Here is a 25,291-nt window from a genome sequence, read left to right as displayed (position 1 = left end):
AGGGAGCTTCCCGGCTGGTTTATGAGGCCGGTACACCCTTCACCAAAACCAGACAAAGCACAAACAACAGGAACAAAAATTATAGATCAAATCCCTCACAAATATAGCCACGAAAATCCTTAACCACGTATTGGCAAATTGAATCCAACAGTGTATAAAAAGCATTAAACAGGCACCTGGGTGGCACAGTTGGTTGGGCATCTGACTCTTGGTTTTGGCTCAGGTCCTAATCTCATGGTTGTGGGATTGAGCCCTGAGTCGGGCTCTTAAGATTCTCTCTCCCTCTCCCCCCCCTTGTGCTCTCTCTCTCTCAAATAAATGAATAAATCTTTTCAAAAAAAGAAGCATTAAACACCATGACCAAGAGGGTTATGTTCTAGAGATGGAGAGCAGGTTCAATATTCAAAAATCAGTGTAATACCCTACTTTAACAAGCTAAAGAAGAAAAATCATGTGATCATATCAGCTGATGCAGAAAAAGCACTTGACAAAATTCAAGATCCATTTATGATAAAAGTTCTCAGCAGGCTGGGAATAGACAGAAACTTGATTAAAAGCATTGACGGAATCTCTACAGCTGGCATCCCATCCAGTGGTGAAGGATTGGCTATGTCTACCCCACGACTGAGAACGAGGCATTGATCTCTGCTGTCGCCTCTCTGAGGCAACCTTGTGCTAAACTTCCCAGCTAGTGGAATAAGCAAGAAAAGAAAAGGCATACAGACTAGAAAGGAAGAAACGAAACTCCCCATTTTCAGATGACAGGGTTGTACGTGTAGACAATGCCAAAGACTTCAAAAAATCCAAAACAAGTGAGTTCAGCAAGGCAGAGGACACAAGATTAATGCCCCCAAATCAACTATTTCATTTACTAGCAATGAACACATAGATACCAAAATTAAACATACAATACCATTGGCAATTGCTCAAAACAAGAAGGAATATGTAGGTATTAATCCAAGAGAACACTTGTGGACTCGCATGCTGAAAGCTGCATGTTGGTGAGGAGAGCACTGAAGGATCCCAGGAAATGGAGACAGGTTATGTTCATCGGTTGGGAGACTCAGCCACTAAAGATGCCAGTTCTCCCCAAGTTGATACACAGGTGTAACTCCTATCGAGATCCAGCAAGATGTTTGTGTAGATACAGACTTTTGTAAAATTTATATAGAAAGGCAAAGGAAGTGTGATATTTTCTTCCATATTTTGAATAGTTTTTAAAAATGTGTTTTTTGAAAACTATTTTTGAAAAAGAGCAATAAAGTTGACAACTCCATGTACTCGGTTCCAAGGCCTGTTATCTGTTGTAGGTATTACGTACAGTAATGGAGACAGAGTGGTGGGGGTGGAGGGACCGGAATGGCCCAGACCACACCAACCTGCCCACTGTGTCCCCAGGCAGCTCGGGAGACACGCACAGTCTCGGCCCCAGCCTGGGCCACTGAAGCAGAGTCTTTATTTTGGCAAGATCTCTGGGCGATTGGTGTGGCCGGCACCACTGGGAAGCGCGGACTGAGGGCACACTGTGGACAGTGCGGCGGAGGCTACAGCAAACCCCAACCGCTGTCCCGTGAACCCTGACGGGTAGGTGGGAAGGGCTTGAGAAGACTGGCTGCTCAGACAGCAAGTTCTCCCTTGGCCTCCCGGGACTGCCTTCTGCCCACACCCACTGCAGAACCTCCCTGCGTCCCAGACAGCCTCTTCTCCCAGGAGGAACACGGGGTGGGCTGGTCTTCCCTGCCTCTTCTGGCTCCTGCATTCTTGTTTCTGTGACCTCTCACTTCCTCCCCTCTTTAAACTATAACCAACCTCCATCGCTTCCTTTTCGTCCCCACACATTTACTGAGTACCTGCTGTGTCCTAGACAGACAAGACCATGTCTGTGTGAATCTGACATTTCTGTTGGTCCTGGCATCCCCACATGTCCCCCAGGTGTGCCCCCGGGGGGGCCCCCCCAGGGTGTGCCCCAGATGTGTCTCCCCAGGTGTGTGCCCTAGGGGTGTGCCCCAGATGTGTCCCCCAGGTGGTTCCCCAGATGTGTCCCCCAGGTGGTTCCCCCAGGTGTGCCCCCAGTGGTTCCCCCAGGGGTGTCTCCCAGGTGTGTGCCCCAGGTGTGTCCCAGGCCTCTTTACTCCCCTCTCACTCCTCTTTCTCTCTGGGGCCTCAGCCTTGAGTGTAGCTGGGGGTCTCCTGCTTCAGTCCTAACTTAACCTGAAGCTTCTCTAGGCATTTATGCTTTGCTGGCACAGCCCAGGAGAGGGGAGGGAGCTGATCCCTCGGCAGGTGCTGGGATTACCTTAGGTCCCCAGTGCGGGCAGGTGACCTGAGGGCAGGCTACTGTCAGTGTCAGGCCAGGTCCCCACATACTAACTAGTCCCCAGCCAGTGGTTTCACGCTCGGACACCCCAGGAAGCTGTTCACTATGTGGTTTTTTCTCTCTGAATTCCTGTTATCAGCTGTTTTTCCTCCCACTTGGAATTTTTTTAAGACAAAAATGAAATATAGTGGGAAAGCCTCCAGCGATCTTTATTGAGTCGGGGTTTCTCCTGGGCCCCTCTGCCTTCTGTTTGGCCTCCCGCTCCTGCAAGGGAACAAGCAGGTGCCCTGTCAGCCGGGGCTGGGGGCCTGACGGGGCAGCTTCAGGGACATGCTTCGGGGTCTGGAGTTTGTCCTTCCTGGTGGGCCCTGAGGAGGAAGCGGCAGGGAGGAGGGGCCATCTAATCCTCCTGGAAGCAGCTTAGGGGATTGTCTTTTTCTGGCACCTGCTCTGTGACCCTGGGCTGGGATTTGGCCAGAGCTGTGTCAGCTGGTTTCCCTGGGCTCCCGGCGTGGCCTCCAGTCACCCTCGCACCTGCTGGGACACCTGCTGTCTGGGGAGGGCAGGGGGCACGGGCCTGGGGTGGCAGGTCAGGCCTCTCGTACCTGACGCAGCGGGAGGCCAGCACCAGGATGGATTTCGGTTCCCTGGAGACGGTGGTGGCCAACTCGGCCTTCATTGCCGCCCGGGGCAGCTTCGACGGGAGCAGTGGCCCATCTTCTCGGGACAGGAAGTACCTGGCCAAGCTCAAGTTGCCCCCACTGTCCAAGTGTGAGGGCCTCCGGGAGAGCCTGGACCTGGCGTTCCCGAGTGTGTGCTCAGAGCAGCCCATCGGCAAGCGGCTGTTCCAGCAGTTCCTGGGGGCTGACGAGAGGCATGTGCCGGCCCTGGAGCTCTGGAAGGACATCGAGGACTATGACACGGCAGATGATGACCTCCGGCCACAGAAAGCCCGGGCCATCCTGGCCGAGTACCTGGACCCCCAGGCCAAGCTCTTCTGCAGCTTCCTGGACGAGGGGATAGTGGCGAAGGCCCGGGAGGCGCCCGTGGCAAGCGGGGATGGGCTCTTCCAGCCCCTGCTGCAGGCCGCCCTCGCGCACCTGAGCCAGGCACCCTTCCAGGAGTACCTGGCGAGTCTGTACTTCCAGAGGTTCCTGCAGTGGAAGTGGCTGGAGGCCCAGCCGACGGGCGAGGACTGGTTCCTGGACTTCAGGGTCCTAGGGAAAGGTGGCTTCGGGGAGGTGTCCGCCTGCCAGATGAAGGCCACCGGCAAGCTGTATGCGTGCAAGAAGCTCAACAAGAAGAGACTCAAGAAAAGGAAGGGGTACCAGGTGGGCAGCCAGCCATTCACGGTGGTGGGAGGGCCATCGGGGGCCATGTCCGGCCCCACACGGTGCCCTTCATGGGCTGGCTCCTTGGCCCTGGGGACACCGGGCCCCTCCCATTGGGCAGCCTTCTCGTCCTGAGCTGACGATCTGGCCCGCGGGGCATGGAGGGGGCAGTCCACAGCTCTGCGCGCCCCCCTGCCCCCGTCCTGGCTCTGCACACACACGGGGTTTGCCCCTCCTCAGAGGCAGCCTCTGTGTTTGTTGGTGTGGGTGGTACTGCACATCCCACCAGATATCTTCTTTTTTTTTAGAGATTTATTTATTTTTAAAGATTTTATTTGAGAGAGAAAGAGAGGGAGAGCGCACAAGTAGGGGAGTGGGAGAGGGAGAAGCAATCTCCCTGCCAAGCAGGGAGCCCAATGCAGGACTCGATCCCAGGACCCTGAGATCATGACCTGAGCCGAAGGCAGACACTTCAACAACTGAGCCCCCAGGCGTCCCTAAAGATTTATTTTGGAGAGAGTGCATGCGAGCAGGGGAGGAGGGGCAGAGGGGCAGAGAGTCTTAAGCAGACTCCGCACTGAGCACAGAGCCTGATGCGGGGCTCAATCCCACGACCCTGAGCATGAGCTGAGCCGAAACCAAGACCCGGATGCTCAACCGACTGAGCCACGCAGGGGCCCCTCCTGCCAGCCTTCTTGTGTTTTTACTACTACCGTGAAATCGGGGAGCAGGTGTTAGGGGGACTGTTGGTTCTTTACCCCGGCTTTCTGGAGTTCTCCACGCACTGGCTTGTGCTATGATGGAGGGCACACTGGGAGTCCAGCCAGGCCTGGCAGCATCCGCCTTGTCTCCCCCGGGCCAGGGGGGACCAAGGCACAGCATGTTGCTGCATGGGGTCTGCTGTCCCCAACAGGGGTCAGACTCCCTTTAGGCAGGACAGCAAAAGCTGCTGTGTCATAGGAGTTCCTCTCCCGTCCTGTCCTGCCACACAGCGCAAATGCAGCTTTTGGGGGTAAATAGCCACCAAGGGTGCCCACCCCGGGGTTTCTCAATAGTGCTGTCCCCTTGGGGCTGCAGGGGCAAGCAGCGTCCTTCACAGTGGTCCACGTGTCGTCTCAACCCACGGTGTCTTCTGTCCCGAGTTCAGGGTCCTCACTGAACTTATTACCCAGGAAGACCCGAAATCTGCCCCGCAGTGTGGATGCAGAGGGGCCTTCCGGAACACTAAGAATTCCTCCTTCACAAAGGAATTGTACCGTCCCTTCCCAAACACAACTCTAAAAAACGTGTTAAATGGACAGAAAATGAGCAGATGCTGGTCCCTGGCTGTCCGCTGTCCAGGGGCCTGGAGGGAGGATCGGGTCTGGGGTTGCAGTTGGCGAGCTGGTCGGGTGTAAGGAACGGCTGGAAAGAGGGTCAGCTCTGAGCAAGGGATGTGCTGGACCCTCACCCGGTGTTGTGAAGGCTGGTCCGACTCCTGCCTCCTTGCTGGAGGCTCCAGGAAGCCTAGAGTCCTTGGTACATGCACACGTTTGCATGATTGCTTTGGTCTCTGGGGATGGGACAAGTGAGACATGTCTGTAAGTTCTTTGCAGTTGCTTTATGCAAGCTGTGTCCGGTACCTTTGCAACTCTGTTGCTATTTTCTGGTATTTTCTGGTACTTGCTCTTTTCGGTGACATCACTTCCTGCTTAAACCTGGGTAATGATTTGACATCTTGCTTTTCAGGGTGCTATGGTAGAGAAGAAGATTCTAGCAAAGGTACACAGCAGGTTTATAGTCTCTCTGGCCTATGCGTTTGAAACCAAAACTGACCTCTGTCTGGTGATGACTATCATGAATGGAGGCGACTTAAGGTAAATGGGGGAGCTGGGGCTGGAGGGTTCGAGCAGTCGAGCAGGGTGAGGGGTCTCGGGGGCCCAGGGGGCTGCCCACATGTGCAGAGAACATGGTGACACCAAGGAGAAGCTCTGGGTCCCCATCAACATGCTCCTCTGTCCCCAGGTTGCTGACACTCGAGGTGGTGTGTCCTTAGTCTTACATGAAATGCGGGGCCATGGGGAGGTTGGCCCATGGCTCTCTAGTTGCTGGGGGACCTCCAGTCCCTGGGGACCTGGGGTTGTGTGGCCACATGGGGGTGGAGGTGCCAGGAGCACGAGGCGCCAGGGGTGAGTGCTAGTTGGGTGGACAGATGAATGAAGGGTGGGTGGGGGCCCAGTTGGGGGCATTGCATTATGACCTGCTCTTGGGGATGATGGCAGAGCTGGAAACACGACGTGGCCAACTTCGGGAACCATGGCTTTGGTCAGTGGATCCGGTCCCTGGGGAGGTTTGAGGGCCCAGCCCTGGGCTCCTGGGGGGAAGTCAGACCACTGACTCTCAGTGGGGAAACCTGGGCAATCAGACCGCTCTCACCTCTGTGTGCTGGTCTGTAAAATGGGGATAAAGAATAATCCTGGTGTTCTTGGGGCATAGTGAAGAGTACATTAATATGTGTACGAAACCTGAAAGAGTGTCATATGTCACACAAACGGGGCCCCTGCTGTTGGTGTTATGTGCAAGCCCTCTGCCTGCATTCTTCCTGCTGGATTCATCCCCACTGAAGCTCTGTCAGGTGTTTGTTGGCCCCGTTTTCCAGGTGGGAATTCTGAGGCTACATGGAAGAGGAGAGAAGAGACTAGGAAGTACACACAACATGACTTAAAGAGAGCAAAGATGATCATGACACTGTCCTGTACTGCACCATACTACACTATACTACACTATACTACACCATATTGTGCTGCACTGTCCTATTCTACACCATACTATGCCTTACTGTACTATACTACACCGTACTACACCATACTGTCCTGTACTACACCGTACTACACCACACTGTCCTATACTACACCGTACTACACCACACTGTCCTATACTACACCGTACTACACCACACTGTCCTGTACTACACCGTACTACACTATGCTACACTATACAGCATATTGTACTGCACTGTCCTATACTACACCATACTATGCCTTACTGTCATATACTACACCGTACTACACCATACTGTACTATACTACACCGTACTACACCACACTGTCCTGTACTACACCGTACTACACTATGCTACACTGTACAGCATATTGTACTGCACTGTCCTATACTACACCATACTATGCCATACTGTACTATACTACACCGTACTACATCATACTATACTATACTACACCGTACTACATCACACTGTCCTGTACTACACTGTACTACACTATGCTACACTATACAGCATATTGTACTGCACTGTCCTATACTACACCATACTACGCCTTACTATACTATACTACACCGTACTACACCATACTGTCCTGTACTGCACCGTACTACACTATGCTACACTGTACAGCATATTGTACTCTGCACTGTCCTATACTACACCATACTATGCCTTACTGTACTATACTACACCATACTATGCCTTACTGTACTATACTACACCGTACTACACCATACTGTCCTGTACTACACCGTACTACACTATGCTACACTATACACCATATTGTACTGCACTGTCCTATACTACACCATACTATGCCTTACTGTACTATACTACACCATACTACACCACACTGTCCTGTACTACACCGTACTACACCATACTGTCCTGTACTGCACCGTACTACACTATGCTACACTATACACCATATTGTACTGCACTGTCCTATTCTACACCATACTATGCCTTACTGTACTATACTACACCGTACTACGCCATACTGTCCTGTACTGCACCATACTACACCATGTTGCACTACACTGTACTATACTACACTACGCTGTACTATACTATACCATGCTGTACACTACGATGCACTATACAACACTATACCACACTACACTGCCCTGTACTACACTGTTACTACACCACACTGTCCTATGCTACATCACACTGCCCTACACTATACTATACTACACTATGCTACGCTATACTACACCGTACTGCAGTATTCTAAGGTATATTATGGTATATATTACTACGTAGTACTACACTGCACCATACTACACTACATTACCCTATACTAGATTGTATACACCATACCACAGTACACAATATTATATACCATACTATACTGTACCATGCTATACCATAATACATCCTATGAGATTATACTACACTACACCACACTGTATAATACTATACTACACTGTACTGCTCTATACTATACTATACCGTTCTCTACTATGCTACTTTTACTACACTGTACCCCATCACACCATACCACACCGTACCATACCATACTATATCATACTATGCTACTCTCTATTACACTACACCACAACATACCATGCTAACTGTGCTATACTACACTTCCTATACTACATTACACTACACCATGCTGCACTACGTGATATTACACTATATGACACTATACTATACTATACCACACTGCACTATACTGTACCATATTACTACATGATATTACACTATAGCACACTACACTGCACCATAATACACCATAGTATACTGTATTATACTAAATCAACTACACTACATTGCTCTATACTACACCATACATACTACACCGTACCGTACCATGCTGTACTGTGTCATACTGCACTACTCTACATTACACTGCATTATGCTACACTACACCACACTCTGTTACACTATGCTACACTCTGCTACGTTATACTACACTGTGCTCTATCATACCATCCTGCGCTCTGCTACGTTACACTACACTGTGCTGTATCACACCATCCTGCGCTCTGCTACGTTACACTACACTGTACTACACTATTCTCTACCATACTCTGCGTACTATGCTACACTGTACTGCGCTGTCCTATATTCCACACTGGACTGGTAAGTGGACCGTACTGTATTCCTGTACCATACGGTGCCGTGTCCTACCAGACTGCCCCGTACTGCACTGCACTGTCCTCTGTACACTGTGCTACGCTGTGCTTACGTGTGGCACCCTGTCACACCTACTCCGTTACACTGCTCCTCTGTGGTGTCTTACTCTACACTCCTCGTACTACACTGTACTGCGTATGCTGCACCACACTGTACTATAATTATAAACGTAATACAAAAGCCATTTATCTTGTCATCATGGCTGATTGAGGTTTTCTCTCCTGTTTTCTTGGCCTACCTCTTGCCGCCTGGTCTCTGCTATAAATAGTCGGTTTCTTTTATTCATTAGGTGTTACTCTCCTGTAGAATGTAATAGTGGGAAAGATGAGAAAGCTCAGTCTCAGGGGAGGAGGGAAGCTGGAAGGAAACCCACGGCAGGCCCACCCAGGAGTCAGTGTGCTCGGAGCCAATATGCTTACCCGGACACTGTATTGACTGCTTGTGGTTGAGGTGACTCGGGCTGCTTGCCCGGGCTTCCTTCACCGCCCTCTGCCCTGCCTCCTTTGGCTGGCGATGGTGAAATGGCTTCAGGGTCCATTTCCTAGCTGGTGCAGGCAAGGGTCAGGGAGGTGGGGAGAGCAGTGTGCTCTTCCCTCCTGTTCCTCTCCTAATGGTTGTGGTGGAGGGTCTGTGAGGGCACATACACCAGCTGCCAGGGGCTCTTGGCTGCAGACTCTTCCAGCTGATGCCGAGGCCCCACAATGACCAGACTCTCCGCTAATACAGCATGGGGTCCTGAGGCCCTCACTGTTCCCTGAGATTTTACTTCCCATGGACCCGTGGGCACCCTGCTCACTGTGCCAGAGAAGAATGGCCTCTGTGTGGTCTGGCCCCAGGTACCACATCTACAACGTGGATGAGCAGAACCCTGGCTTCCAGGAGCCCCGTGCTGTCTTCTACACGGCCCAGATCATCAGCGGCCTGGAGCACCTCCATCAGAGGGGTATTGTCTACCGAGACCTCAAGCCTGAGAACGTACTTCTAGACGACGACGGTGAGGTGGCCTCCCCTCTCAGGTTCCCCTCACCCAGTCTCCCCGCCTCCCCATTTCTCCTCCTCCCAGCCTCCCCTCCTGGCTTCCTCCTGCCCAGACTCCCCTCGCCAGGCTCTCCTCCGTGGCCCGGTGGATCTTCGGTAGGAGGATAGGCTGGTTCCTCTTTCTGCCTTTTGAGGGATTCTCATCAGAAGGTAGCAGAGATCTAGGTTTTCTTTATGTCCCTTGGACACCCTCCCTTTGTCACTAAGTCATGCAAATGTGGGGCATTCTTGAAACAGTTTTGGGTGGATTGTGCCTCCATTCACAGTGGTGGGTGCTGCTGGGGCCCCTCTGTCCCTCTGCAGTCTGGCTGGGAGGGCAGAGGCCTCAGGGCCCTGGGGTGGGCATGTGCTGCACGTGCGTGTTTGTGGGCACGTGTGTGTGTGTGCAGAGGCTGCCTTTGGCTCCTGCAGGCTCAGGGAACACCAGGTGCCTTTGTTCTGTGGGGCCGCGTGTGACCTCAGCCCATGTTTGTTTTCAGGCAATATCCGGATTTCTGACCTTGGGCTGGCTGTGGAGCTGAAGGACGGGCAGACCAAGACCAAGGGGTTTGCGGGCACCCCAGGTTAGCACCTGAGATCAAGGGTGGGGGCAGCCTCTTTTGCAGGGGGCAGGGAGCGAGGCCGTAGGAGTCCTTGGGGGTCCCCATCCCTCATAGCAAGTAGTAGAACCACTGGGTGTGGCCAGTGGATGTGCCTGGCAGCTGACACCCACTGGCAGGGGTGGTCCCTCCCCCTTTTGGTTCTGGAGTGCCGCCGCCCCTGTGATGGGAGCTTCTGCCTTCAGGGGCTTCCTAGACATTAGCAGAGTGTGTTTGTCCGGAGCGCCCAGCCTGCTGGTTGGAGCCCCGAGGATCTGCAGCAGATCACCAGCTGTGCCCTCGACTGTACTAGCACCGCCCCAAGGTGGGCAGACTGGGAGCTGTGAGGGGTACCCAGCCCCCACTGGCACGTGGCCAGGGCCTGCGCTGTTCAGGGGAGTCCAGGGTGGGCTGTGCGGCAGGTGGGGGTGGCCCTGCAGGAGGGGGCTGCCCGTGTCCAGTATGTGTGCGTGTGTGGGTGCGTGCACACGTGTGTCTGTGTGTTTGCATGTGTATGTGTCTGTGTGTGCATGTGTGTGTGCGGGCACAACACGTTCTGCTGCCCCCCCCCCTCCACTCAGCCCAGGCGGGGAGGGAAGAAGCCCTGCAGACAACAGAGGGGACCCTCCAGAGTTGGGGTGGACACAGCAGGCAGCCCGGACTGCAGGGGGAGCTCAGTGCCACAATGCTGCCTCTGGTCCGCGGGCACCTGGGGGTCAGTCCCCTGCCCCTCCATGTTCCGGAAGGTCCAGGGATTCTCAGCAAATCCTTCCCTGGGTTGATTTGGCTTTGAGGAGAAACTGCTGCCACTGGGATTTGGGGCCACTTGGACCTTGTTTTGTGTCCCCGGATCCTCCTGTCCTGTGCTCTGGGCCCTTTTTGGGTTTGTCCCTGCGGCTCTGTCCTCATCTGTGGCTTCATTTAGGGAAGGTCCTTCCTATCTGAGTTTTCCAGATCCTTGTCCAGAATCTATGAAGTTCCTGCTCTGAGTGCGACCATGTGAGTGGAAACACTCCTCACATATTTTAGGGCGATTCAAATCATTAGGAGAAAGCCCCAGAGAATAAGGCACCACAGGCTGGATTCCAAGTAGTCCGACTCTGAGTGTGAGGGCCCTGCCGGCCGCCAGAGGGCCCCCCAGGTTTTGCTGTGGCCACGGCCTTTCTCTGAGCAGAGGAAGCAGAGGACGCATCTTTTGAGCATCCGGGGTCAGGTGCAGGGTGTGACCTGCAAAGAGACGCAGCAGATGGGAACGTTAGGATATAGGTTGGGGTGCAGCGTACTGTGTCCCTCTCCCTGGCCTCTCTGCACCCTGCCTGCTGGAGCCCTGGAGCCAAGCCCCTGCACACAGTCCGTGAGCCACGATCGGGCACAGAGGGGCTGTGAGTGTGCCCTCTGAACCCACAGGGTTTCCAGCCCGGACATGGGGCTGGGGCCACGTGAGGAGGAATGAATAACTAGACAGGAGTGTTCACTCACTCATTCACCCGCTCACTCATCTGCTCACTCACTCACTCACCCACTCACCTGCTCATTCACTCATTCACCTCACTCACCTGCTCACTCACTCATTCACTCACTCACCCACTCACCTGCTCACTCACTCATTCACCTGCTCACTCACCTGCTCACTCACTCATTCACCCGCTCACTCACATGCTCACTCACTCACTTACCCACTCACCTGCTCACTCACTCATTCACTCTCCTGCTCACTCACTCACCTGCTCACTCACTCATTCACTCACTCACCCACTCACTGGATCACTCACTCACCCACTCGTTCACTCACCCACTCACTGGATTACTCACCCACTCACCTGCACACTCACCCACTCACCTGTGCACTCACTCACTCACCCACTCACTCACCTGCTCACTCACTCACCTGCTCACTCATTCACTCACTCACCCACTCACCTGCTCACTCACTCACTCACCTGCTCACTCACTCATTCACTCACTCACTCACCTGCTCACTCACTCACTGGCTCACTCACTCATTCACTCGTTCACTCACTCATTTACTTACTCATTCCCTCACTCACTCATTCACTCAGTCACTCACCTGCTCGTTAAGGTGACAAACGTTTACTGGTGCTTACTTTGTCCCAGGTGTCATGTAGGTCCTCGGGATACAAAACGATGTGTTACCCAGATTGAGTTGGAGAGCAGACCAGAGGCGCCACTGGGGTGTTTGCTGCAGAAACGGATCCCCTCCCTGTGGCCTGCTGTGCCTTTCTCCCAGACCCTGTTTTAATCTAGAAGTGGTGGGCTGTTAAATATGTCTTCCTTACAGCACCTGAGCCATCTGAACAATAGTGCAATTCCTGGAAAGCGGGACCTACAAAGGGGTGAAGGGATGCCAGGGCCAGGAGGGTCTGTGGAATTTCACACCTGCAGCCTCTACGGGGAGAAGTGAGTCTGTGGTCACATCAGCTCGACCGCTGTTGCTGAGCACATCCCCTCTTGGAGACTGGCTGCGAGCATGGTGTATCAGGGCCAGGAGGGACCAGAAATCAACAGACACATTAGCGTTCCTTCCTCGGAATGTCTGAAGCCGTCAGGCATGGAGGCCACCCGTGCCCAGCCCGTAGCACCTACCCCTGGTCCCAGGGCGCTGGACTGTGGGCCCCAGAGACTGGCCCGTCCACCCTTCCCGCATGCGGGCTGGCTCCCAAACAGTGGCAGTTAGGGAGTGGAGGCCCAGAATGTGCTTTCAGGGGTGCGGGGCTCCCCACGTGGCCCCAACTCCCCGAATGTGGCACAGATCTGGCAGTGGTGGGCGTCTGGACTGCTCTTTGGGGTGTGTGGGCTTAAACGGGTCCTTCTGTGCCCTTTCAGGACGGGGCCAGTACTCCCTGACCACACACGCCCGTGACGCCACGGGTCACCGTTGTGCCCGTCTGCCGTGGCGTGCCCCCGGGGAGATGGACCTTCCCCGCTGACGTGAGGCAGTGCTGCTTAGCCAGGGGCAGTTTTGCCCGAAAGAGACACTCAGCAATGTCTGGAAACATTTTTGGGTGCGACAACTGGGGGGTTCCAAGTATCAGTGTGGGCCGGGATGCTGCTCCCCACTGCGTGGTGCACGGGGCAGCCCCACCACAGAAGGGACAGGGCGAGGAGCCCACGGCCATGCATGTGGTGCTGTGTGTCACGCGCCTGCCCGGGCAGGGCACGTGCTCCCCACCAGGCCCTGCGTCTGACTGAGTCTGTGCGCGGTTCTTGCCCGGCAGGTTTCATGGCCCCCGAGCTGTTGCGGGGCGAGGAGTACAACTTCTCTGTGGACTACTTCGCCCTGGGCGTCACGCTGTATGAGATGATCGCAGCCAGAGGACCCTTCCGTGCCCGAGGAGAGAAGGTAGGAGGTCACTCAGCATGTGTCCGGCAGCCGCCCTGTGACCACCCTCTGTGTGGCGGCCGCTGTTCAGGCCTAGAGCATGAGGCTTCTCGTGGTAAATCCTTCTGGGCAGGAGAGGGGACACGGTGTCCTCATCTCATGGAGCCTCCCACAGTAAGATACATTTCAGGACCAGCTGTGCCTGGACCTCCCCAAACCCACCCCCACGAGCAGCCCGCAGCAACCCCCAGACCAAGCCAGTCCCTCCCCCGCTTTGTGCTTCTGCTGCAGACCTGCGAGCCCTCCGTCTGGCCCGTCAGCCTTTCTGAATAGGGGGCAGGGGGCATCACATCGCTGTGCCCTGACCCCCCGGGGCCCCATGCCCTCCTCCGCACCGTCTGCCCCAGAGTCTAGTGGGGGGTGCTCCTGCTACGGCCCCAGGGCCACAAATACAGGCTCACCTTGGAGACCTCTCGGGTCCAGCTCAGACCACCGTAATAAGGCAGATACCACGGTCAAGCGAGTCAAATGAACTTCTTGGTTTCCTGGTGCACATAACAGTTACCTTTACAGCAAGCTGGAGTCTCCTGAGTGCGCGGTGGCGGTGTGTCTAAAAAATCGTCCATGTACCTTGATTAACAAACACTTGATAGCCAACCGTCCTCAGGGTTTTCAGTGAGTTGTGATCACTGGCCGCAGATCACTGTAACAATTGTAGTAATAATGAACACGCTTGAAATACTGCGAGAATCTCCAGAATGTGACAGAGACATGAAGTGAGCACAGGACAGACTCGCTCGAGGCAGGGTTGCCGCAAACCTTCCGTTTGTGAAAGACGCAGTTTTCTCGAAGCACAATGAAGAGGTGTGCCCATAGATGGCGTCTGGGGGCCTCATCTGCTGTTCAGATCAAACGGAGCAAAGCCAGCCTCTTCTCGCCGCTCAGGTGCGGGCGGCTCCGAGGCACGGCGGTCGGCCGGGCGTGAGGGAACCAGGGCCGAGGGGGCATCGCGAGGCCGTGCAAACACTAGTCTTTAGACGCACTGGAGGTCACGCCCTTCACTTTCTTCTGCGGGGCCTCCTAGCGTGTCCGTCCGCAGGCCCACTCCGGTCCTGGGACAGCTGTGAGAGCAAACCACGTCCCCGGTCTTCCGAGAGCAGAGGGCCTCGCGCGGCTAACACGTAGCTCGCCGTGTCTCTGCACGTCCGCCCTGACTCTACTCGCCCGCCTCTCTCCTGACTTGCAACCTCTCGGAAGAGCAAGATGAGCAACGTGGTGTGGGACCGTGCGTAGGGGCCTGGCCTCGGGCCGCGGGAGAGGCCCCAGCGCAGGGCGCTCCCTGACCACGGCCTGACCAGAACCCCGGTTTTCTGTGTGTGAATGAGCCTGATGGGCTCAGGCAAGAAGCACATGGCGGCCCACCGTGGCTCCTTGTCTCACGGCCCGCGGGACGGCGAGGGTCAGGCCCGGAGAGTAACCGTGGGTGGGCCCGTGGCTGTGCAATTTTAGGAAAGGCAAATCTACCGTGTGGTGAGAGCAGACAGCCAGTGTTCCCCGAGCCGCGGTGGAGACGGGCTGCAAAGGGCACAGGGCGCATCTGGGGTCCTCGTGGGGCTCCCTGCTGACTGTCCAGGCCCTTCACCCCCATCACTGGGAACGGGCTTCTGTGGCATGTAGATGATACTCCGTAAAGCGGACGCAGTCAGGCACCACAGAGTGGCCGTTAGTACCCATCAGGAGACCTGTGCCCGCTCGGTCTATAAAGTCGGCTCTTTGTCACGTTTCCTGTTCTCTTCAGGGGGTAAGGGGTGGTTCCGTCAATGCGCCCAGGCCCCGACCAGAGCTCCCCGGGCCCCACACCCCACCCTTGACCAGCACCGTCAGGACTTCGCTCCTCGGACTGCAGATCCTGAGCCCTTTACATGCTCACGTGCTGGGGGGGGGGGACACACACTCAGGGCCCGCGCCACCTCCGCCCCTCACCACCTCTGCCCCTCACCTCCGCTCCTCACCTCTGCCCCTCATCTCCGCCGTCACCTCCGCCCACCACCTCCGCCCCTCACCACCTCTGCCCCTCACCTCCGCCCCTCACCTCCGTGGTTATCTCCACCCGCCACCCCACCCATCACCTCTGCCCCTCACCTCCGCCATCACCTCCACCCACCATCTCTGCCCCCACCTCCACCCCTCACCACCACCCCTCACCTCCGCTATCACCTCCACCTGCCACCCCTGCCCCCACCTGCACCCCTCACCTCCATCCCTCACCTCCACCCACCACCTCCGCGCAGTGTCTTCCCGGGAGGTGGGCTGGCCAAGCTGGGCACAGACCTCTGTGGGCTCAGCGGGCTTCACGTGACATGGCGTATCCTGCTGTGTAGATGGAGAACAAGGAGCTCAAGCAGAGGATCCTCTCCGAGGTGGTCAAGTACCCGGACAAGTTCAGCCAGACCAGCAAGGACTTCTGCGAGGCGCTGCTGGAGAAGGACCCCGAGAAGCGCCTGGGGTTCAGAGACGGGACGTGTGATGGGCTCCGCACCAACCCCCTCTTCAAGGACATTAACTGGAGACAGCTCGAGGCTGGTACGTCCACATGTCTTTGGACCTGGGGGGCTGTGGGGGAGGTGGGTCCATCGGGAGGTCCTTGCGCTCCACAATACCAGTAGAGCTCCCCCCAGCCACCCTCCTGCCCCCAAGTAACCCCCCGTCTCCACGTCCTGTCGCCCCGCGCCCCAGGCCTGGGTGTTAACATACAGGTTTCTTGGGCTGGTGGAGGCTGGGTGGGATGCGTGGGGGACATGCTGCTTACCTTTGAACTGAGGATCCAAACCCGCTGCTGTGAATTTCTATGCCCGTACTTTTAAGGAGCCCCTGACCCGAGACTGCAGATTTCCTCCAGCTGTCTGCTCGGGAGAAACTTGTTCACTCAACCAGCGTGTGTTGTCAGGTGCTGCGTGCGGAACGCTGCACACAGATGCGTGTGTGTGGACACGGCCCCACCCCCAGAGCCTACAGGAGGCCGTGTGAACACGGGCCTACCCGCAGGGGCCTGGGGAGAGAAGTTACACTTGCAGGGAAGGGGCTCTGCTGGGGAAGCCGGGAGCCGGGAGAGGCTGGGGCCAGGGTGGGTCCCAAGGCCACTGCACGGGTCTGGCAGGATGCTCAGCCCAGGAGCCGCAGGGAGGGGAAGGGCACTAGGGCCGATGGGGATCACGTGGCCGGCATTCTGTATCTGACCACTAAGGCGCCAGGGCTCCTGAGCAGGTTGGGAGAGAAGCCAGCTTTTGAAAGAAAACAGGGAGCTCAGTCCTGAGGCTGCTGGGTTCGAGGTGTCCCACCTGCAGACGATGAAGCCCCCGGGGAGGCCGGCGTGAGGACGCGGGTCAGACCACACCATCCTTCGCGATGGGCCCCCGGGGAAGTGCATCCAGCCTGGACGCTAAGGCCCTTGCGTCTTGCTCAGTGGGCCGTGGGGCACCTGGAGACCTTTCTTGAGCCACTGGGACACCCTGGCTGGGCAGCCCTGCTCACTGAGCACACGGCTGTTCCCTTCCATTCACATGTTGTACATCCTGTGCTCTGTCTCCTCACAGGGATGCTGACGCCTCCCTTTGTCCCGGACTCCAGGACGGTCTATGCCAAGAACATCCAGGACGTGGGCACCTTCTCCACCGTCAAGGGCGTGACCTTTGACAAAGTCGATACGGAGTTCTTCCAGGAATTCGCGACTGGCAACTGCCCCATTCCCTGGCAGGAGGAGATGATCGAGACGGGCGTGTTCGCGGAGCTCAATGTGTGGCGCTCTGATGGGCAGATGCCCGACGACATGAAGGGGGTCACCGTGGAGGAGGCAGCCCCGGCGTCCAAGTCAGGGATGTGTCTGGTTTCCTAAATGTGCAGGAAAAGGGAGCTCTGTGGCCCGCAGGGAGAGCTCTGTGCGAGCACCTGTGTGAGTCGCTGGGCGCCCGCAGCACTGTCGGGACAGGCAAGGAGTGGACAGGAGTCCAGCCCGTAAATAGTCCACTTCCTTTGCCCCATTTCACTCAGATAGACACAACAGTGGTTCCCAGATGGACTAGAGCGCCATGCACAACTCAAGGACTCTTGTCGGCGTCCCAGCCAGCAGCGGTGTCGGCCGCCGGGGTGAAGGGCTGCTCATACCAGAGGATGCTCCGTGTGTGTTTCCTGGCAGCTTCCCAGAGCCCTGCCCTCAGTGGGAGGCCTTCTCCTGGCTGGCTCAGGGGTTGGCAAACCATGGCCCGTGGGCTCGCGGCCACCAGCAGAGAGGCCTGGGTTGTGCCCAGCTTCTGGCGCCCCGAGCCGGTCCCCATCTACGTGTTGGTGATGCTGGCATCTGCCAGGTGCTGAGCAGTGCAGGCTCCAAGGGGTTGCCTTGCCTGGGGGGTGGTGAGAGTGACCGCAGCAGTCTCCCCCTTGGCTTCTCTTTGTCCTGAGAACATCTCCAGCTGATGGCACCTGGCCCCAAAGCTGCCCACCTCCTGGGCAGACAGGTGTGCGGGAATTCTCTGCCCACCCCGAGCACCTGCTTACCACGTGACTCTGCCTCCCGGCAAAGCCCTTTCTCAAGCTCCTCTCCTGGGCAAGCTTGGGGCAGGCTGGCTGATGCCGGGGACAGGCCGTCTCCGGATCCCCACCGGCAACAGCGCCTGCAGTGGGGTCCTAACCCTTACACAATGTGCCCTCCCTCTGGCTTGAAGCCCCAAGGCACCGTCTTCACCAGCTCCCATATTTCCAGCTTCACCTTTAACCTCAAAGTTCCCCAAATGCTTTACACATTCGAACGGGAAGAACACAGTTTTTGTGGAGGGGCCTCTGACGATGTTCACTCCTACGTTGGGATTTGGTGGCGTTGGCCTGGGAATCCCATACTGCTCTGAGGGCTCCGGTGGGACCGAGCCCGGGGAGGAGCTGTGGTTTAGGGCCTGTGGAGTACTTTCCAGAAGGGTCTGTTCCTCTCCTAGGGAAGAACTTCTGAGTCCCTGCAGCTCACACATGTGTCACGTACTGGTCCAGGCAGAGAGCCACGTGATGGGGCTGTGAGATGCCGGTTACATGTGGGGATCATGTGGGAAGACGGTGTCATTTAACTATCTGCGGGGGTTGATGTGGGGACCTGCGAGGGAGCACGAAAGACAGGGTCCTACCCCGTTGTAGTCCCTGTGCTGGGCTCACAGCCTCCTTTCCCAGCTGCCTCAGGAGAGCCTACCCCGGGTGTGCGGGGTGTCCCCGCCCTCAGACTGTTAACCCTGGGTGTGCTGGGCACCCCCGCCCTCAGACCATCAGCACAGAGTGTTTGGGGGGCCATTGCCCTCATCCCCGTGTGTTTGGGGCTGTGTTACCTGCAGACGTCCGCATGTGGTCCGCTCCCCCCACCCTCAGGGGAATAGGGGGTCTGCAGCCCACTGCCCTGGAGGGTCGCTGCTCGGGACCCCCCTCCTGCTTGGTGCAGGGCCGTGCAGGGCGACGCCATGTCCCCAGCCTCATGTGTGGCACACGGTTGTTCGGGGTGCAGCGGCCAGCAGGGGGTGGAGAGAATCGTGTGTTCTTCAGAAGACGTTATGCACGTGAAGCCTCTGCCTTGAAAGCACCCTTGGACCAGAAAGATCCTTGTGTCCTGGCCGTGCGCGTGGCCCACCAGAGGCAAAGAATGCTCCGGATGGGCCTGGAGAGGCGTCCAGTGCTTTCTGGCGTGTGACCTGGAAGTGCCCCTTGGCATGTCCCTGCAGGTGAACCGGGACCAGGGACAAGCTGATGCGCCCCCCTGAACCAGGACGGTGCACATCGACTAGGTAACAGCCAGCGTGTCACTTCTCTACATTTTGGAGCAAGAAAGACCTGTTTCTGTCTTTTCTCAACCCATAGAATCTGTTCTAGTCCCCCCTGGACTGAGTGATTCCAGCAGCCATGTTGGTGGAGGTCTGCCCTCCCCGCCGGCCTGGAGCCCCAGCGTCCGGCCTCGGGGCCCTGTCTGCCTGGACCACCAGATAAAACACGGTGTCAGGTGCATCTGGATTTCAGATGAACAGCAAATACTGTTTTTAGTGTGTGTCCCAAATATCGCAGGGGCTGCACGTAGACTCAAATTATTCAGTGTGGTTTGCCGGATCTGCTGTGCCCGTTGCAGATTATAGACGTCATGTGTCAGTAAGTAGCTGGTTATTCCACTGAACTAGCGGGTCTGGTGGACGTAACCATGACTTCGGCCGTCTCTCAGTCTGTCCAGAAGCCCCAGCGCCCCTACCCCCTGCTCCCCCAACTAGAGGCGACCCTGCACACACTTTAACGGTCTCAAGGCGCTGTGAGACGCCCAGCACGCATGGACGTTGCCGCTCCTATGGGATGCTCCCACCCTCCACCCGAGCGCTCCTGGGGGTCCAGTCGGGGGGATGGTCAGTGCTTGGGGGTTTCTTCACTGTCTCAGGGGATCTCTGCTGTGGGTGGTCTTCCAGGCACAGCCCCCCGACCTGGCACAGTCCCAGGGGTCTGGCTGTCCCACACGCATGAGAGTCCTCCCCTCAGCTGTGGCCTGGTTCCAGGGGACACACTGCCCGTCCTGGACGCTTAGCCTCGGGAGGCCGTCAGGACCTTTGGGTTGCCTGCCGGCTTGTCTCTGGCTTGGGGGCTGTCCACACCAGGCCTAAGGGGGGGTCCCCTGCAGAGAAGCCTTCCTCACTGCCCCTACTGTCCTGCGCACCACAGCCGCCAACAATCTTCAGAAACCGGCCCCGACACCCCCATAGGGTGGCTGACCTCAGCCACTTGGGCGTCTTCGGCCCTGGCCACAGCCCGGCAAGAATCACCTTCGTGGTGGGGGGGTTGTCCGGACATGCACCGTGGTGGTCAGGCAGCAGAGGGACCCTGGAGATACTGGGATCAAAAGGACTCAGTGCGACTTCTTGTTTGTAAAAAACAAAAAATGCAGTTTCTATTCAAGCAGAAAAAGGCAAAAATAAAAGGTAAACAGAGGATGGATTCTGGATTATGATTATGAATGCTAGTTATGTTCTTTCAAAGTCACACACATGTCTATGCACATACATGCACACAGAGCTATGCAGACACACGTGTGCACACATGAACATACACTTACACACATGCAGATACACACGTGCACACAGGTGCACACATGCAGATATACATGCACACACATGTGCACACAGGTACACACGCACACATGAAGATACACATGCACACGTGCGCACACTTGTGTGCAGATACACACTTGCACACATGCAGATACACACTTGCACACATGCAGATACACATGCACATGTGCACACAGTCGCGTGCACACAGGTACACACACATCAGATACACGTGCACACATGTGCACACACGTGCAGATACACACGCACACATGCAGATACACATACACGTGCACACACGTGCACACAGATACACACTCGCACACATGCAGATACACGTGCACACACTCGTGTGCACACAGGTACACACTTGCACACATGCAGATACACACATGTGTGCACACAGTCGCGTGCACACAGGTACACACTTGCACACATGCAGATACGTGCACATAGTCGTGTGCACACAGGTACACATTTGCACAATGCAGATACACATACACACGTGCACACATACTCGCGTGCACACAGGTACACACTTGCACACATGCAGATACACATGTACACATGCACACACATGCACATACATGCACAGGTACACACGTGTATATACACTTGCACACATGCTCATATACACACATGCATACACACGTGCACACACGTGCAGACACGCACACACAAATCTGCCTCTCATCTCTTTATGACTATCATTTTAAAAATTGCTCGCAGTGCCCCTCTTTGTCAGACTCTGAATTCCTAGGCCCCTGGATTTGCACACCTCCACCTGGGCCCCTATCATGGTGCCTCGTGTGGCTTTAGTTTGCTACTCACGGTGGTTAGTGTTTACAGGTGTAGTCCTCTCCTTTCCACACAGCTGTTGGAGACCCTGCTTAAGCAGTGGTATTGTGGCCGCCCTGGACAGAGGTGGACCAGAGGCCGTGCGGGGTGGTGCTGAGGGACACAGTGGCTGACAGAGGCGGGGCAGGACGAGCCGCGCTGCGTGCAGGGAAGTGCAGGTGCCGAGCATTGTAGGAGACGCTGCGGAGAAGCATGGGGGCCATGTCTTTCTCCTGTCTGGACTCTGCTGTCCACCTGTTGTGTGCCCCTCGCATGCCACGCTGTGCCCACGTCTATGACAGGTGCTGAGGCGCCCGTCCACCTGGGCATGCACATACTTCCTCCATGGCCATGGATGACCCAGCACCCACTGTAAGTTAGGTCAGACCCTTTTTCTGCTCGTCCCCACGCAGGGCCCTAGGAGCCCGGGATGAAGAGGGCCTCAGATCGGCGGGGAGGACGTGGGGGTCAGCGGGGCTGTCGTGGGGGCTCGTGGCAGCTGGTCTGGCTGTCCTTACTCCTGTGGGTCCCACCGGCAGCACTGTCCTTGACGGTCACTCTGCCCTTGCAGGGCAGGCCGGAGCGGGATTGCATGTCACCCAGAGGCCGGGAGCGTAAGCCACCTCCCCATTTCAGGACAGCACGAAGCCAGCTCTGGTTCTGGGCATGGTGGGCTCTCGTCCTCCTCCCGCGGCACTGGCGAGGGCGGTGCGCAGGACACACCTAGGGAGGCTGAGGCTGGAGAGGAAGAAGCAGCTGGCTGGCCCAGACTGAGGAGGACACCCCCTGCCTCCCGGGACCCAGGCCAGGCACCAGAGAGGCTGCCACGGGCACAGAGGAAAGCGGCCCCAGGAGGAGGGGCCCTCCAGCCACAAGGGACCCCCACAGCCCAGTGCCAGCATGCCAGCAAGGCTGAGTGGGTCCTGGACCTCCACCCTCCCTCAGCTGTGACAAGGCGCTGCGTCCCCCCACAGTGAGGTGCTGAGGGGTGGGAGCTGAGCTTTCGTCCCTGCCCCGCGGGAATGAGTCCCTCCCTATCCTTCTCCCTGCGTCCCCCTGGTGTGGACGGCGGTCAGGGAAATAGTGAGCTGGTGCCGCTCCCCGTGGGCACTGTGTTGGGGGACAGCTGCCCAGATGGGTTCGTCCAGGGAGAGCCAGGGTTGCTAACATGGCACCAGAGGCCCAAGGCACAGCGGACAGTCACTCACACGCCAAGATGCAGGAAGGACGTCTGGAGCTGGCCCCACGTGGCACGGACGCTGGGACGACCCCACAGGGCTTGGAGCGCACGGCAGAGAGCACTCGCAGGACAGCTGGGGTGCCAACCGGGGTGCCGACGGACGCCCGCCCAGAACAGCTCGTCGACGGCTGTGCTGGGCTTCCTACGCTGCCCTCACGGCCAGCGCGTGTGCACTTGTCCACAGTCTTCCTGGATTAGCTTCCTGGATAGGAGCGCTCGGCTGACGAGCTCAGCCTCCCGGGCTCCTCCTCCCCGCCAGGGTGGCCGGCGCACACGCAGGCGACAGGCCAGGCCAGGGACAGCAGAACGGCCTGCAAGGCAGACCTCAATTTGAAAATGTGGAATGAAACCTAAATATGAGTTGGGTTTGCAGGCACCAACCAGACCACATAAGATGAAGACAAGAGGCTTGCTCTGAGTTTGTGAAAACCAAACCTCAGTCCCAGTTACAGTGGAAAAGGGGTGTTTCCAAGATCAGCCTTCTTCCTCCAGGATCAACGGTTGAGAGCAGGGGCCAGGGTGTGGCGCACGGCGTAGTGAGGGTTAGGCATGTGGGGCGCTGCAGGTCGTCCTGGCCCCATGCTCATCGTGCCAGTCCCTTGGTGCAGCCCTCGACGCCAGGGAAGCCTGGGGGCACTGTCTTTCCCCTGCGTGCCCTGACTATTGAGTGTGCGCCGCGGGCATGGGGGCCTGCCGGGGGCGCGTGCCACGACCGAGTACTGAGTGTGCGCCGCGGGCGTGGGGGCACGGTCTCCCGTCCACAGGCCGGTGTCCAGTCCGCAGGCCGGGGTCCAGGCTGCAGAGACGTGCACTTTGCAGAGCCTGTGGTTGCTGAATCCAAGGTGGGAAAGGCACTCCTGCTCCAGGGAATCATGGGGGGGCTTCATGCTTCTGGGGGTGGGCGGCGTGTGAGCACAAGGACCTTGAAACGGGAGACATCGAGGACGCAGCTGAGCCTTCCTGCTTGGGCTCCTTGGGGAGATCATGTTACAAGCCCTTCTGGCAAAGCCCAGACAGTATTTTTAATTTAAAAAATTCATGTCTCTGAGAACGTGTCCTATCCCATCCACCTCACCCGTGAGGACAGGCAGGGACTGCCACCTGCCATCTGTCCGGTTGCCCGTCTACATTATTTATTCCCCGAGCTTCATTTCAAGGTCATTTGGTTACAGGAGGGAGTCATGTTTCGCGGTCTGCTCTCCACTCCCTGGAGATCAAGAGCCAGGCTGCATGCACACGCGTGCCCCCTGCCCAGGCTCGTGCTTCTGGAACAAACCCCAGGAAACAGACTATGTCTGTGGATGACTAAGGTGGATCCTGGCTAATTTTTATGTTTCTTCTAATCCTGCTCTTTTTAGAGCTGGAAGTGCCCTCGTCCTCATCCTCCGAGCCCTCCAGCCCCTATCTGCTTAAATAAACTGGTTTTCCCTCCAATGAGACCGATGTGACGGGTGTCCAGCAAGTTTTGCTGCCTAAGATGGGCCCCGAAGGCGAGGTGCAGCAAGGGGAGGAATTATGTGACCAGCCTGCGCCCCGACCTTGTGGGAAGCAGGTGCTAACTACTGTTTGGAAGTCAGGTTTACACAGCCTTCCCTCAACAGCTGTTTATCGAGTGCCTGCCTCGAGACAGACGCTGCTCCAAGCAAACCCTTGTCCTGCGTGAACATATTTCCTAGTAGAACCAGCATGTACCACGGTCAACCCTACCCCACTGCTTCACACCCTGCTTTTGTCCAAAAGAATCAAAGCTTTTGGTTCTTGGACCTTCGGAAGGCTGGTTCCCTGGAGCAGAAGCCCGGCCGGGCTCCATGGCTGTAATGCGGGGCCTTCCGTGCGCTTCTCCTCCTCGGGTGGCCTGGTCATGTATTTTTAACTCACTCTGACCATAATTCAAGATACTAAATTCTGAATCCTTCTTCTACTTCCTTCCCTGATCAGGATCAGTGGCTTCAGGGAGGAGGCCTGTGGCAGGAGGGACGGGCAGAAATCCCCATGTCTTTTCCATCTTGGATCCTCCAGGGCCTGACCCGGAAAGTGGAGAGGCAGTAAGAAGGGAGTGTGGGGAGGCGGCCAGTCCCCCCAGCAGGATGGGCACGGCCCCACTGCCGGCGCCCACCCTCCCACTGTGTCTCGGGGACAGTTTCGGGGGCTGATGGCCAGATGTGCGCGGGCCCCTGTCCCCATTTGCACGTGTGTGTGCACGCGTGTACGAATGTGTGCGTGCGTGGGGCCCCCAGGACGAGGGCTCCTGCTGGGAAGTCAGGAGAGGAGGGGAGGTGTCATGTGGTCCAGAATCATGGTGACGATGGGCTCCTGCCCTCCAACATGGCTTCACTCTGGAGCTCTCCCCAGCCTGGCTCGGTCCTCAGGCCTGACACACCCCGCCTCCTCCGGGCACCACGTGGACCCCTGGGCCACCAGCTTCCTGTCTGTCCTGGAGGCAGGCCTTCCCGGGAAGCTCAGTGTCCCGGGCCCGGTGCCCGCGGGGCCAGGCTGTGCTGGCCGTCAGGGGCCTGGGGTCCAGGCTGGGCCTGTCCGCGAGCCCCTTGTTAGTGCTGCAGTCTGGTGACCGCTCGGACCGCTTTCCGGGCTGACGGC

The 25,291-nt window shown here is 56.9% G+C and overlaps 1 protein-coding gene across 1 annotated transcript; it reads left to right on the top strand.

The window, feature by feature from the left end:
* The first annotated feature begins 2,949 nt into the window (after positions 1–2,949).
* On the top strand, positions 2,950–17,448 carry GRK1 (G protein-coupled receptor kinase 1). The gene is made up of 7 exons (XM_032402559.1): positions 2,950–3,648; positions 5,377–5,504; positions 9,391–9,548; positions 10,072–10,155; positions 13,407–13,531; positions 15,892–16,093; positions 17,104–17,448. The coding sequence occupies exons 1-7, from the start codon at positions 2,950–2,952 to the stop codon at positions 17,400–17,402; spliced, it is 1,695 nt and encodes a 564-aa protein (XP_032258450.1). The 3' UTR covers positions 17,403–17,448.
* Positions 17,449–25,291: the final 7,843 nt, after the last annotated feature.

This window comes from Phoca vitulina, unplaced genomic scaffold (genome assembly GCF_004348235.1).
Source record: "Phoca vitulina isolate PV1807 unplaced genomic scaffold, GSC_HSeal_1.0 scaffold5, whole genome shotgun sequence".
NCBI lineage: Eukaryota > Metazoa > Chordata > Mammalia > Carnivora > Phocidae > Phoca > Phoca vitulina.
The sequence above is the reverse complement of the archived record's forward strand: the minus strand, read 5'-3'. Positions and strand labels throughout refer to the sequence as shown.